A 15,698-nucleotide genomic window follows, 5' to 3' on the forward strand; every position below is an offset into this window, starting at 1 on the left:
TAATGAGAAAATCTCCTTTAAAGTTGTTCATTTATGTTGGCGATTGTGCTGCATTCACTCACACAAATACATTTTTTATATATTTAAGGTAGTAAATTTACAAAATATCTTCATGGAACATGATCTTTACTTAATATCCAAATCATTTTTGGCATAAAAGAAAAATCTATAATTTTGACCCGTACAATGTTTTGTTGGCTATTGCCACAGATAAACCCGTGCGACTGGTTTTGTGATCCAGGGTCACATATATTAATAAAGTCTTGTAAACGTGGTTTACCTGCGTTATCAGGTTTTTATGTAAACCATGCAAAACAACAGGTCATTTCAATAAGCTCTTCTGTGAGTTATCAGCGTACAGGAGTGTACATGTAAATGTAAAATGTCCAGTAAATATTTAAGTAATAAGATTAATATCATAAACGTGCGATTAGTCGACTATTGGCTTAAATGAACGACTACTAGTCAACTACATAAATATTTAGTTGGGGGAAGCACAAAATAGTACTATTTTTTTAATTATCATGTTTTTTTTTAAACAATGCTCATCATCTTGCACTTCTCTGTGAGGGGAATGTGTTTGACTGAGGCACATACACACTCTCTGAAGACTGAAGCGAAACTCAGCGGCGTTTAAAGGGTTAGTTCACCCAAAAATGAAAACTCTGTCAGTAATTACTCTCCCTCATGTTGTTCAAACTCAGTCAGACTTTCGTTCATCTTCGGGACACAAATTAAGATATTTTTGATGAAATCTGAGAGCTGATCACTCCTCTATACTGCCCTACAAAGGCAAAAGACCTTAAGTCGCTAGAGTGTGGAACTGAGAAAAATGACTTTAAAGATTTTTAGTTGTCCCGTCATATTAATTATAGGTAGGACACTGGAAATCTGGCAAATAGATGTTTTAGTAATGGACATTTTATACACAAAAAAATCTTGAGCTCAAACTTGACTTTTGACCACTATTTTTAAGTTACTGTACTCTGCCTTTGTATTGTCAGCAAAAAGTGAGAAGTCATGCCAAGGCAAAAGGCAGTAACTTCCACATTATCAATATTTGGTTGCTGATCACCATTAACAAAATCATTATAGTAACACCTGTATAAAATCTAGTGATCATGGCATTTATTTTGTATGATTTACAATTATTTATAGCCATCTACTTATTGCTATCCTGGGCTTTGGTTGCATTCTGATGGCATTATTAATACATTTGACATGACAAAATACCTCCATAGATATATTAGTCCAGCATTGGCTCGACCGTGTTTAGGGCGGGGCTGAAGGCGCCGGCGAAGTTTTGGCACTCTGCCAGCTAGATGCATGAGTGTTTCAACCAGGTCCTGTACCCGAACTGAGTGAGGCGGGGCTTTATTTCTTGGTTGTATTCATCTGATACGGTAATGTGTAACGTTTTTCTGTCAACTCTGCATAATCCTTCGCGATCGATATATCGCACGTTTGTCGACGGCGGGTTCAGACCATACTAAATGTTCTGACCGCAACTGTGCAGGACAAAGCTCTGAGGACATCAGAAGTTAGAGGGACTGATAAGCGTACTATCTGGTAGGTAGCATTATTTGATAGAACACCGGCACAGTAACTTCATATTGACGCGCAGCTAAACAAAGGCAGAGCACCGTAACTCCATTTCGAGCGTTCCAAAACAAAGCCAAAGAGCGGTAACTGGTGTTACGGTGTTCTGCCTTTGTTTCTCATGGGCTTTTGGAAGTTACTGTTAAGACAATTCATTATTTTCTTGAAAAAACAACGGAATTGATTCAAGATACTTATCCACATGATAAAGGAGGTCTTGAATGTGCCAAAAATATAAATAACTAATTTTCGACCAAAAACGAAGTTACGGTCTTTTGCCTTTGCACGGCAGTATAGGCTTCTATGTAATCGATATCTGCCATCCCAGAAAAGTTAGTAAAGACATCGTTAAAATAGTCCAGGTGACTACAGTGGCTCAACCTTAAGTTTATCAAGCGACGAGAATACTTTTTGTGCTCAAAAACAAACAAAAATAATGACTTTCTTCAACTCTTCATTTTCCTCTGTGTTTCTCTGAGTGAGTTCACGTAGTGTAACAGCGCAGCGCTTCTGGGTTGTACGTCAGAACGGAGGCTCACTATTGGCCAGCATCACACGCATCACATGACCAGCGTCGACCAATAGTGAGCCTACGTTCTGACGTACAATCCAGAAGTGCTGCTGTTACACAACATGAATAAAGTTATTTTTGTTTGTTTTGATAAAACTTTGCTTGATAAACTTAAGGTTGAGCCACTGTAGTCACCTGGACTATTTTAACGATGTCTTTACTAACTTTTCTGGGATGGCAGATATCGATTACAGAGAAGCCTATAGAGGAGTGATCAGCTCTCAGATTTCATCAAAAATATCTTAATTTGTGTCCCGAAGATGAACGAAAGTCTGACTGAGTTTGAACAACATGAGGGAGAGTAATTACTGACAGAGTTTTCATTTTTGGGTGAACTAACCCTTTAAATGGTCCGAGCTCTGATGAGAAGCAGCGTATGGTGTTGTGCTCCACCCTGAACACACACACACACACACTATAAACACAACGTCTGCATACAATACACACAGAGGAGGCGGGACAGGGCTCAATGTTTCTGGAGGACCCTGAAAACAAACACAAATGTGCAGTTCATGGCTAGGGTTTAAAGGTAAGGAAGATTAGGAGCGCAGCAAAAGCTTTTAGACACAGGAGAACAACAAACATGCTGAGAGTTCACGGAGGCGCAGCCGGGGGACACACACTTCCCATGGCCAGTCAAACGGCCAACAACACTGGACTGGAGAAGGAAAACTGATCCCAGACAAGCAGTTACGGCCAATAATAATAATAATAATAATAATGCACACAAATAATATAAATAACTAATAAAATAATGCACATTTATTTATATAGTGCTTTTGACGATACACATTGTTTCAAAGCAAATTGTAAATATCTACACACAATATTAATACACTATACTGTAGTAATATAGCAATATATATAGTATATACTGTATATATATATATATATATATATATATATATATATATATATATATATATATATATATATATATTTTATCGTGCTGATTAGAATGTGTCTATATAGTACATTTAACATCTTTTATTTCACAATAGCAAATAAACAAATGAATAAATACAACAAGTCTGTCATGGGAATAAATAAATAAATAAAACCAGTTTTCCATGACACATCTCCCTTCAGTTGTGGTGTTCAGGAGTGAGTGTGTGTTTGTATATATGGAAGATGCTGAGAGATCCACCCAGCTTATGACTTATGGGAAAATTAACTCAAAGCATTAACTCAAGTTGAGTCCAGGAGCGGCCTTAAGTAACCTTTCAGAAACAGCCTGGATTTATGTCTCCAGAGCTCCTAATATCTGTGTTTATGCTGGACAAACACAATCTGTATCACACCAGACAAACGTAGCCAACACGGAAACACAACACAACCAAACACACAACACAACACAACCAAACACACAACACAACACAACCAAACACACACACACACACAACACAACCAAACACACACACACAACACAACCAAACACACACACAACACAACCAAACACACCCAACACAACCAAACACACAACACAACCGAACACACAACTGTGGCTGCTTAGCCACTAATTAGATGTGCACTGATGTGCATAGGACATGTTGATTGTGTAACAGCGCTGATAACTGAAATCAGAGCACTGCACGCCATTACAGAAGCTCAGGCCATTTTAAAGATGGAAAGAGAACAAAATGAATGACTCTGCAGTCAGAAAGCTAATCAGCATACGGCGGAAATGAGATAAAAACACTCACGTCTTCGTCCAAGTTGGTCTGCTCCAGATCTACTACTTTAAACTGCACCCGCTTGAAGATTTCCTCCAGAGATTCACATGATTTATAGTCCAGCTTTTCTCCTGCGAGAATGACAAATGATTAAAAAAAGAGATGTTACTTTCAACTTTTGCACTGATATGGTTCTTTATATATATATTTTTATATATGAAGAGTTCAGATGCAAAAGCCTCTAAAGTGCCATCTGAAATTTTCTTCTAGAATGATCATTTTTATCAAGCTCGTATATTTAAGTTCAATAATTTTACTTAAATGGCAATGCAAATTACCTAATGATTGATTGAAATTACTTAACTTAAATATACAAGCTTTATAAAAATGATCATTCTAGAAGAAAATTTCAGATGGCACTTAAAGGCTTTTGCATCTGAACTCTTCATATATAACGACACAGATCAAAGCCAAACACACGGCTAATCTCATGATTTTTCTGTAACTTTATTATTTACAGTAAACCTGAATGATTAGAGGATGAGATCAGCTCGTCTATGGACACACACCCATTAACTACACAAACTAAACAAGCATACAAACCAGTCTTAACATGTTGAACTCAACGGAGGGTGTGTGTATGTGAATGTATGAAAACATGTGACATAAAGGGTTCCCTAATCTTTTGATCAATTCATTTCCAAGAGATTCACATGACTTTTTCTAACTGTTCATAATTCATGATCTGTAACTACAAAGTATACTGGACTGATATTTCATAGATATATCATCCAAAAGTTTGGGTCCTGAAGATTTTTTTAATGATTTTCTAAAAGAAGTCTCTTCTGCTCACCAAGTTGCATTTATTTGATTAACAATATAGCAAAAACAGTAATATTGTGAAATATTATTACAGTTTAAAACCGTTGTTTTCTATGTGAATATATTGTATATTCCTGTGATCAAAGCTGGATTTCCAGCATCATTACTCCAGTCTTCAGTGTCACATGATCCTTCAGAAATCATTCTAATGATGATTTTCTGCTCAAGAAACATTTATGATTATTATCAATGTTGAAAACAGTTTTGAAAAAAATAAATAAAATAAATCAGGATTGTTTGACGAATGCAAAGTTTAAAAGAACATCATGTAATTGAAATATCAACATTTTGGAACAAAATCCTTCCTGTCACTTTTGATCAATTTATTACATCATTGCCGAATACAGTTTTGTTATATTGCATTATATTGTATAAATGCAGTAAGATTCTGAGAAATCTTATTCTTTTGAATGGTAGTGTATACAGTATATAGAGAGACTGAACATCGTTTAGCCAATTAAATATATTAAATAGGAGACAAACAAGAAAAACTCACATTCACTAAAGACATTCTCATGATTGATTACATTTATATGACTGGAAATCACAATTTAAAATTCCCTGAACGTTCAATGACCGTCCGAACACTGAACACTATGATAAAGCCCATTTTCAGCTCACCTTTGAGGTCTAGGCACTCGTTTCGCTGTGTCAGGTCTTTTAAGTCCTATGGACAAAAAAAGAAAAAGAAAGAGATTACTATTAAGAGATGAATGTTTGATTCTTATTGAATAACCAGCCAAGATCATTAATGCAACTCTAGTCAGAAAAGTGTGTGTGCAATGACAAGTGGTTTGATTAAAAAAAAAATTTAATAAAAAAAAATCCAGATGGATAGACAAGAATCAATAAACTGACTAATACACTCGAGGTCAATTGATACAGAACAAGTTTTTTTGAAAATGTAAAAATGCAGAAGGTTGTGTGTGATAGGCACGTTTATGGTTAGATTTAGTGTAAGGGGAGAGAATATACAGTTTCTACAGTATAACAACCATAACGTCTATGGAGAGTCCCCACAAAGATAGTGAACCAGACGTGTGTGTGTGTGTGTGTTCAGTAACATGTCTCGCACTGGAACTAGGGGACTAAGAGCTGAAAGTATGCCAATATAAACGTTGAATTCATACGTTTCAAGGCTGTGTAAACACTAGGACGTCTGTGCTGTGAAACACCAGGGGCCGCTGCCCTAAACCTGTTCTGTGATCAGCAATCTCTCCAAAGCATTCAGAGTCACCACCTGACATTTAACGCTGCCATGCAAACAGCATCTGACCCGGAGCTTTCTAATGTGACTTCAATGAGCCTTGTGTTTCTGCTGTTATACAAACCACCTGCGCCTGCGGTCATCTTTTCCTCAGCAATCAGAGACTCGGGTGGTGTGCACTTGTGCTGGTGAGGAGGGAAACTGTATTAAAGAGGATCTATTATGCTTTTTTTCCCCATGTTCATCTTTCTTTATTGTGTAATGTTGCTGTTTGAGCAAAGTCCCTCCAGCGGGAGTTCTTCTCTATATCAGTGTCAGTGTTTCTGAACTCCTGAAACGCCTCCATTGTAGTCTTGAGTTTCTTCCGGGAACGAACACGTCACAATATTCCTCATTTAAATAATTAATACGCAGAATAAAGGGGCGGGGCCTGGTTGAGTTAGTTAGTAGTGTGTTAAACTGGCGGTTATGGTAAGGGGCGGGGACATTTCCCAAACACACTCAAAGCGCTTGACCAATCACAACACACTGCTCCAGCCGACCAATCAGAGCACAGTGTGCTTTTCAGAAGGAGGGGCTTCATAGAGACAGGAACTAAAGTGTTACTGACAGACTGGGAAGAGAGGAGCCGCAACAATGGAGAATACGAGGAATTTTTGTAATTTTTTTATTCAAGAATGAAAACCTACTTAATAGATCCCAAAACAGTCAAGTGCATAATATGCCTTAAAAAAGAATAAAAAAATTATATATATATATATATATATATATATATATATATATATATATATATATATATATATATATATATATATATATATATATGGCCACTTGCCATCTGTGGCAAGTAAACCGTCATAAATGGAGCATTAATCTTCTTAGTATCTCTTTCTCTCTCTCTCTCGCGCGCATTTCTTTTATAGGCCTGTTTGTGAAGTCATTTTTCCAGGGGTGACTAAGCAATGAAGAGAGAGGAACACAAGCACAGACTGAGGTGGTGGAAAAACACATACGTACACACGCACTCAGTAATGACCGGCTATTTTCTGCCCTGGGGACTCCCAGTGGAAATTTACCACGATGCCCTCGGAAGGATTTAACAGAGCGATGTCCTCGGAAGGATTTAACAGAGCGATGTCCTTCTGCACAACTACAGGTTACACGTATTGCACCAAAAATGCATTACATGAAAAAAGTACACTTGCAGAGAAAAATAAAGGAATGGACGAGAAACAGATGGGAAACACAAAAGAACGGGAACGGAGAGAAAGAGGGGAGGAGAACGACAGCATGTGCTGGTTGGTGAGTGATTGTGGGTGTTAGCTGGCATCTCTGTGCAAACATCAAGCCACGATAACATGATGGCTCTCTTTCTGTCTGTTTCAGTGACTCAGCTAGAAGCAGACGGGAGAAACTGCTCACTCTCTCTCTCTATCCATCGCTCTGGTTCAGCAGGCATGCACGTGTCCTCCTGCCTCATCAAAACACACTGCAGAGTCTCACCTGAAATCTTTCATGCATTTTTGAAGTCAGCATGAAATTAAAAATCACCCTGTCTATTTTTCTCATCATGCATTCCGGTCCTTTTTGATATGCATGCCTATCGGTGAACCATTGCAGTGTGGAAAATTTAAAGTGAAAGTTACGCAACAGTGGGTTTCATCAATTTGGACCATTTTTGGGCAACCATGAGTTATACGTTTTTCTTGTATCACAGTGGTTTTTCTGTGTAAAATTTGAAATTTCAAAAAAAAAAAAATATATATAAACAAAAGGGCTAAAGGTATTAACATGGTTTTATTATCAAGGTTTATTTTTCTCCAACAACAGCCATAATTAGTTTTTCATGACCATTCATTCATTTTTTTTTTTTTTTTTTTTTCTGCAGAGGCATTAAGACTCTTGTAGTAACGTCAAATTTGAACCTTTGAAAATCATAACATTAGTAATTTCAATGCATAATTGCTTATTGTTATAGGAAGTCTGGTAGTTAAACATTAGCTGACAGAAAACAGGCACATTCCCGTTGAGCTCTAACCAAACCATTATAACGCTACATGCAAATAACCCAGAATTTGACTGGGGGTGTGTGTGTCATCAGGACAGGGAGAAATGACCGTTTGTTGACTCGGTTTGGTACTGAAAGATTTTGTATTTTCAGTCATCAGATTGTGACTTAGATTTAATCAACTGAAAACAGTGTCTGTCATCAGATTCATCTACATTGTGACTTAGATTTAATCAACTGAAAACAGTGTCAGTATAGATCAATTTCCTGTGGGAGGTCCTAACAGTTTTCCTTTGTTTGAAGCCCTTTTGTCTTCATGCATAAAGTTCAGTCACACAGACAGAACTTTGGGTTAAGATTGTTGAAGGGCGACATGCTAACATCGCTGCTGAAGGACTGCTACACTACAAACCTTCAATAAATTCTTCTCCCCACAAGAACTGGTCAAGCTTACTTATTTTATGTATTGGAGAAATCTAATACATTGGCGAGCCACCCAAACCACTGCCATGCCAAATACACCAAAATCTAACAATTTGGCGAGCCAGCCAGGAGAGACTGACAAGAAGAGAACTCACCAGCTGCAACAAGAAGTAAACGGAATAGTTTTTGAGTATCTGAAGTTCAAAAGACTGCATCTGTGGACACAATTTATTTGAATCAACTGGATCCGGTCTCAAATATCCTAATTTGGTGAGTGAAACTTATCCGCTCTCTAAAAGAACATCTTCTGAAAAGAATAATAGTAGACCAGTAAAGATTTGTAGTGTAGTCACACATACTGTGTATTGTTGAGAATTTTAGGCTTGGGCCTTTTTCATGAGTCTGTAGGAACCTTTTAAATGATTTAGTTAATTCTCCTGAAATTGTAGGAGCTATTGAAATAAAGTATAAGTTTGGTCCTTTCTCTGGAGTCTGTAGGAATTGTTAAAGAAACAATTTAGTCCGTTCGTCCAGAAATGGCAGAAACTGTATAGGGTTTGGTCTTTTATTTGGGCCTTTTTCATGAGTCTGTAGGAACCTTTTAAATGATTTAGTTAATTCTCCTGAAACTGTAGGAGCTATAGAAATAAGTTTTATAGCTTGGCCCTGTTCTCTTGAGTCTCTAAGAATCATTTAAGAAAGAGGTTTGGTCCGTTCTCATGAGACTGTAGGAGCCATTGAAATAAAGTATAAGTTTGGTCCTTTCTCTGGAGTCTGTAGGAATTGTTAAAGAAACAATTTAGTCCGTTCGTCCAGAAATTGTAGAAACTGTATAAGGTTTGGGACTGATGTTGCTGCAAGAATTGGATTGGGAATTCTTGACTGGGTGCTAATTCAGTAGCCAATATAAGATTAAAATGTTTGGGACTGATGTTGCTGCAAAAATTGGTAATTCTTGACTGGGTGCTAATTCAGTAACCAATATTTTAGTTTTGAATTAAACATTCTAATTGTGTTAGAAACTAGAAGTTTACTTGCCTTCTGATGAAAGATGCAGAAAGATCTAAAGTATATTGTCTAAGGGACAAATTTGAACCAAGGTAATTCAGCCTTCTGAGTTAGGACTCAGAAAGAACTGAACAAGTCTTATCAGTCGGGAGTATTTCAGAAATGAAACAAGGAAACTTAGTATGAAAGTGAATGCTTTGTTTTGGATGTAGGATTGAAAACTAAGCTGAGTTAGTAAATTAATGATTTGTCTGTGTAACTGAAATGGTCAGTTCTCACACTGCCGAGAATTTAAATCCGAATAAGCACCTTAAACGGCTCTAACACCTTTTGTTTTGTTTCCACACCTCTGACAGCACTTATCCTGTACTTGCCATGGCTGAGTCTACACTAAAAAATGGTAATGGCCCTGCACTGAGGCCAACAACAGAAAGACATGGAACAGAACCTCCAAATGTTACCATTGATCAGATGATGGACAATCTGAATGCATATTTGGGCAAAAGGCTGGGACTAAGGAAGTGCCATGCTGACATGTGCCAGAGAAGCACCAAGCACTCAGAGAGTGGACTATGGGCCTTGCCGGACATTAAAAGGGCTTATGGAAAGATGCAGCGCTTAAGGACAAACACCAACAGAGATGGCTTGTTTGTGATTTTGGTAAAACAAATTCTACAGCATCGACAGAAGTGTGAGATTGACAAATCACAGCGTGAGTACAATGCAGAGAAAGCAAAGGTTCGAGCACTGGCTGAACAATTGCAGAATGAGAAGGAGGACAAAGAAAGACTCTTGAATGATAATGACAAGCTGTTAAAGTTGCTTTCTGGACAACAAAATCCCATAAAATCTAGCAGCAAGATAGAGAAAGAGTCACTCTACCCATTTAAAGACCTCAAGAAGATTGAGGATCAACAACGTCGTTATCTGCTAGGGGAAAGTGACTACAGCTCGACTGGGAGCCCTGATGACAGTGATGTTGAACCTGAGACACATGTTCATGTCCCCAAGAAGAACAAAAAGATTAGACTTGCTCCTTTAATTGTCAAGAACAGAAGGACTGAAATTGAAGTTGACAATGAGGAGGAGTATGAGGAGGAAGGCGAAAGACGAACCCGCATCGTAAAAAAAAACTATTAAGAAATATGTTCCACATAGAACATACCAAACAACTTCTCCAGAGCAAGTTGACAAATGGTCAAAAGAATTGCCAGACGTGTACAAGCAACCAAGGAAAGCTTGGCAATTTCTTCAATGCTTACAAAAAATCTACAATTTACATCCAGTAGATGGTGTGATGATTGTTAATGTGAACTTAAGGGACAATGACCAAAAGAGGCTAACTGAAAGTGTTGAAAACAAGGTAGGCGAGTCTCAAGAAAACATTGAGGCTGGATGGGAAGCTCTACGCACATTCTTGTTTGAACTGAAACCAGCAGAGGTTAATTGGGCTAGAATTACCTCATGCATGCAGAAGACTGGAGAAAGTGTTGCATAGTTTGAAGAACGCTTCACACAAATTTGGTTGGAACATGCTGGTTTAAATGACAGCGAGGATCTTGACAAGAACACTAGCATGCCTCTGAAAACTGCTTTTGTAAATGGACTGAAACCTGAAGTTTCAAAAGCCCTCAAAATCCAATAAGACGACTGGGACAGTGTTGGAACCAGGGTGGGAATTATACCGCGGCCACGGCCGCCGTTGCCCTACACTTTGGCCTTCATGCCCCGTGAAAAAAAAATCATCGTACGGCCACAGTGGCCTGTGTGCCCTGGCCCTGTCCAAGTTCCACCCAAGTAGTCTCTGAACTTCAATTAGTTTGTGGATTCGCGCAGGTGCAGTGTCATAATCACATCGATGATCTCACGCATCAAAACAGCAGTGCAAGAATCATGTAACGTCAGCACCAACAGAAGAACGACACTCTGTTGTCGACACTGGTGCATAGATATATACACTAGATTTCGCCTTGGCTACGGCTGTCGTTCATGAACTGCCGTGGCCAAGGCGAAATCTATATGTCTATCTATGCACCAGTCTGCCAAACGTCACACAGCAGGAAGCGTGTGGAAAACTATTTTTTTTAATAGTTCGAAGTTACTATAAGATTTAATGTTATTACCTTGACAAACTATAACTTGCATCATTAAAAAGATATAAGACTCACGTTTCAGTATTTGACCACTATTGTATTCTGAGAAATTTATATTGACAGTTATGTCTTAATTTGTGTCAGGAGTTATGAAATGCAAAAATGAGTCGATACCTTTAATATGAATTATGAGCGTCAGACGCTCCCATTCATAAAAAAACTCCTGTGCTGTCGTCATGAAAGCGATTCACAAAACAACGTCCCTCACGGCTTTTAGCTCAAAAGTGTGCAGATTTGGAGAAATATTGATATATTCTCAGTTTACATCAGATTTCTATTGACAGGAATAATATTTTATTGAATTTATAGCCAAATGCGTCGATGTAATCATTATGAGCGCTGTATACTGATGTGCTGTGTTTTCAATTCATACCAGCAGCCTGAGGGCGCTCTACTGAACATTATAGTCCATATTTGAAACACATGAAGAAGAGCGTTCCACAATGCAGGAAATTATTAATTTATTGGCATTTGTGTTGTTTCTGAATGCTTTTATTGGCATCTGTGTTGTTTCTGAATGCTTTTATTGGCATTTGTGGTGTTTCTGAATGCTTTTATTGGCATTTATGTTGTTTCTATTGTTGTGTGAGGGTGTATATCTTCTGGATGTAATGGCGCTCTCTCTCTCTCTCATTAAAAAATGTTTTTTTTATTGAAAAAGTCATAATCCATGTCTTATTCCAAATTAGGATGTTATGCTATCAATCTGAATGGGAAAACCATCGAATTGTATGATGGCCTTTGTGCCCTGTCATATGGCCTTGGTGCCCCTAAAAAAAAAAAAAAGGTGGAGGCCAAATGGCCTTGCCCCTAAAATTACATAATTCCCACCCTGGTTGGAACATCTTCTAATCAGATTGTTGAGTGGTCAGCAAAGATTGAAAGAACACATGAAGTCAAACTCAGAGCATTGCGATCGAAGACAATGTCATACAACAACAGCACAATGTGGAATCAGCATAAAGAAAATGAAGATAATTGACAGTCAAAAACTCAAGGAAGATGCAGGTATTGCAACGAAGAAGGACATTGGGTTCGTGATTGCAAGCTGAGTTTAAAACATCAAAGCGATGACGAGGACAACCTGTTGAGGAGGTTATACAGCGGCATTAAGACAACTTCAGCAAGTTTTGCCATGTAAACTGATTCAAAATGAAGCATCCAGAAAACAAATGCAATCAGTAACGGAAGTTAAAACAAAACTGCATAATGACAAACAATGCAGTAAGGATGACCACATGGAAATTGGACTATGCCCTTTTGAACATGTCACAGGCCGGCCCATGTCCAATGAAAACCTAACATCTGACAGCCTTGCCCAAACTGATGAAAGACTCAGCCTGGTAGGACACAATGCCAAGAATCAATTTTCACCATTAGAATCCAAGAGGGAAAGCCTTCATGATCTCATGGTAACTGATGAAGCAGTTAAGGTGCAGAGAAAAGATGAGTGGACCGACGTGAGCCAATGGGATTTGAAACATCTGCCTAGAGACGAGGGATAGACGGCAGTAGTGTTTATCAGAGCCCAGATATGGCGGGACTAGGGTTTTTAGGCTCTAGCTTGTCGCCTGAGGACGAACACATAAACCTACAGCCACTGATAAACACAGTAGTGTCCTGCCAATATTAAATAGGGACAGTTTTTCAGGCAGTTATGAACTATGTGTTTAAAATATTTTCCTTGGCAAAGATACGTTTCCCTTTTCTCTTTTGTGTGATTGCAAGTGTTCCAGCGTTCCAGAGGATGAGCAAAGACATCCAACGTTTAGACTGCACTGGCCACCTAGATGAAAACTCATGAATATACACAGAACACAACACTATCTGCCATTTCCAAAAGATCACAACTCCAAAATAAAAGCTTCCAGAGGATTCAAGCATTCAAGAGGATGCAAAGTTTCACCATGAACTCTTATACTGTAATTTTAAGAAGGAACCTGCATACAGCATGTGTACATGATATCTATTTGTTTTATGTTCTTTATTTTTCTTTTTTTATGTGATCAAATATGATCAGATGAGGGATTGAAAGATTTTGTATTTTCAGTCATCAGATTGTGACTTAGATTTAATCAACTGAAAACAGTGTCAGTATAGATCCATCTCCTGTGGGAGGTCCTAACAGTTTTCCTTTGTTTGTAGCCCTTTTGTCTTCATGTATAAAGTTCAGTCACACAGACAGAACTTTGGGTTAAGATTGTTGAAGGGCGACATGCTAACATCGCTGCTGAAGGACTGCTACACTACAAACCTTCAATAAATTCTTCTCCCCACAAGAACTGGTCAAGCTTACTTATTTTATGTATTGGAGAAATCTAATACATTGGCGAGCCACCCAAACGACTGCTCGGCCAAATACACCAAAATCTAACAGTACGTTTACAACGCTGTGCCTGTAAGAGGCTTTCAGTAAGCGAGCTGCAGCCAGAGGGAGTCAGGAGGCATGTGACTGGGCCGATGCCAGAGGTCAGTGAGGTTACATGTTTGTGATCAGAGTACAAATGTAATCCAGCGCAACGGGCCAACTTGGGAAACAACAGAGATCATTAATGTGCACGATCAAGCTTCCCTTTCTTCAGTGGTGTAATTTATGGGGAGTTTGGGCAAAAATGCAACCCAAATTCAAGATAAGGGGTCAAAAAACGCATAATAAAAATTAATGTATGAATGAATGTAAATTCATTACAAGTCATGATGTGAAAATGAAAAGTGTCAATTGCAGCATTTCATCTAAATCTGCTCACGTTGCATCAAAGACTTCTTTTAGCTATTTATTTATTTTTTGCAGTGTTGAGCATTATAACCAATCACACGTTTCTGTTCAGTGTATGAATGCAATGTCCAATCAGAGGTGTTTAGATTAGTCACCAGCAATTGAGAAATCAGCTGAAAGTTTTGTTCAGTGCACGACACACTCACTGAGTTCTGCACTCTTCGAACTCTCTCATCATAAACAACAAAGTGCAGATACGATGTAAACGAGATTAATTTTGAAGTGAAGACAGCTTCAGTGACTTTAACAGGAGCTGTTGCGAGAGTGCATAACTCTGTGACCTTGCACTAGACTAAAGTCACGGACTTTGCATGCTTTCCATGCTTTCTGTATACAAGTTATACTTTTTCTTTATGATACTATAATGTTATGTCTTGATTTTCTAATGCATTAAAAATCTATAAATTAATTCATAGTTCTAAACTTTTGTCTGAGTAGCCAACAAGAATGACAAGCCACTTCCCCACACATATTTTTTTTATGTATTCTATTAATCAACATTAACAATCATTATTACAACATCAAGAGCAATATTCTGCAATAATGATTTGTCATAATATTACAGTTCTGCCCTGTAATGAATTCGTGTTTTTTTAAAATCATTTATATACTTTATGTAGGCTATCATTGTGCAATTGTTGTGTAAATACATGTATGCCACCTTTGATCAGCATTAAACAGTCTGTGTAAATAAACATACCATGTCAGATGCAGCTTCTGTTCCACCTTTGCAGTATAAAGATGTCTTTTGTTCATGTTGATAAAATTGGTAACAATCAATAGTATTCTGACTGAGTAAAGTAACTGGTTGAATAAATTTAAGTATTTGACATAAAAACAACACAGATACAGATAATATGTTATGTTAATCAAATATTGCAAAGCAAATATTGCCTCTTAATGGAAAAAAGTTACTTTCTGACCCAGGTGTGAATACAATGCTTTATGACTTTGAAGAGGACTTGAAAGAATCTGTATCTGTATCTACCTGTATCTGTTTGAGCACTTTGGGGATTGGTTTGCAGTTGAGCTTCTGGCATGCTTGTCTGTAGGCATTCAGAATCTCCTCCACCGTCACATTCTGGGCTGCAGAGACAAAACCACACAGAGACAAGGTCAAAGGTCACGTACAGTGTATGCAACAGATCATCATTCTTATCAAATGGAAAAATAAATAAAACAGATGAAACTATTTCTTCACAGCATTAAATTAAAGCCTGAATCCAGCTCAGTAGGTCCTGTAACGGAGCACATGTGTAGCGTCTGGACGAGAAGGAGAGCGAGAGAGCAGGGCTGCTCAATTATGGCAAAAATCATAATCATGATATTTTTTGTCAATATTGAAATCACGATTATTGGTGGGTGATATGATCAAAGTCTTAATTCATTATATGAGCC

At 37.9% G+C, this 15,698-nt stretch overlaps 1 protein-coding gene across 2 annotated transcripts in view; it reads right to left on the minus strand.

The window, feature by feature from the left end:
• Positions 1-15,698, minus strand: part of ppp1r37 (protein phosphatase 1, regulatory subunit 37) — a 60,139-nt gene that overhangs the window by 24,501 nt on the left and 19,940 nt on the right. Inside the window, exons 2-5 of one of the 2 annotated variants that reach the window (XM_084123627.1) lie at positions 15,289-15,386; positions 15,001-15,045; positions 5,347-5,392; positions 3,874-3,974 (exon numbers count right to left, since the gene is read on the minus strand). In XM_084123627.1, the coding sequence (XP_083979753.1) occupies positions 3,874-3,974; positions 5,347-5,392; positions 15,001-15,045; positions 15,289-15,386 (290 nt within the window). The remainder of the gene's footprint in view (positions 1-3,873; positions 3,975-5,346; positions 5,393-15,000; positions 15,046-15,288; positions 15,387-15,698) is intronic. The other variant, XM_084123628.1, reaches the window with a different exon arrangement.

Source organism: Abramis brama, assembly GCF_963993115.1.
Source record: "Abramis brama genome assembly, chromosome: 9".
Taxonomy (NCBI): Eukaryota; Metazoa; Chordata; class Actinopteri; order Cypriniformes; family Leuciscidae; genus Abramis; species Abramis brama.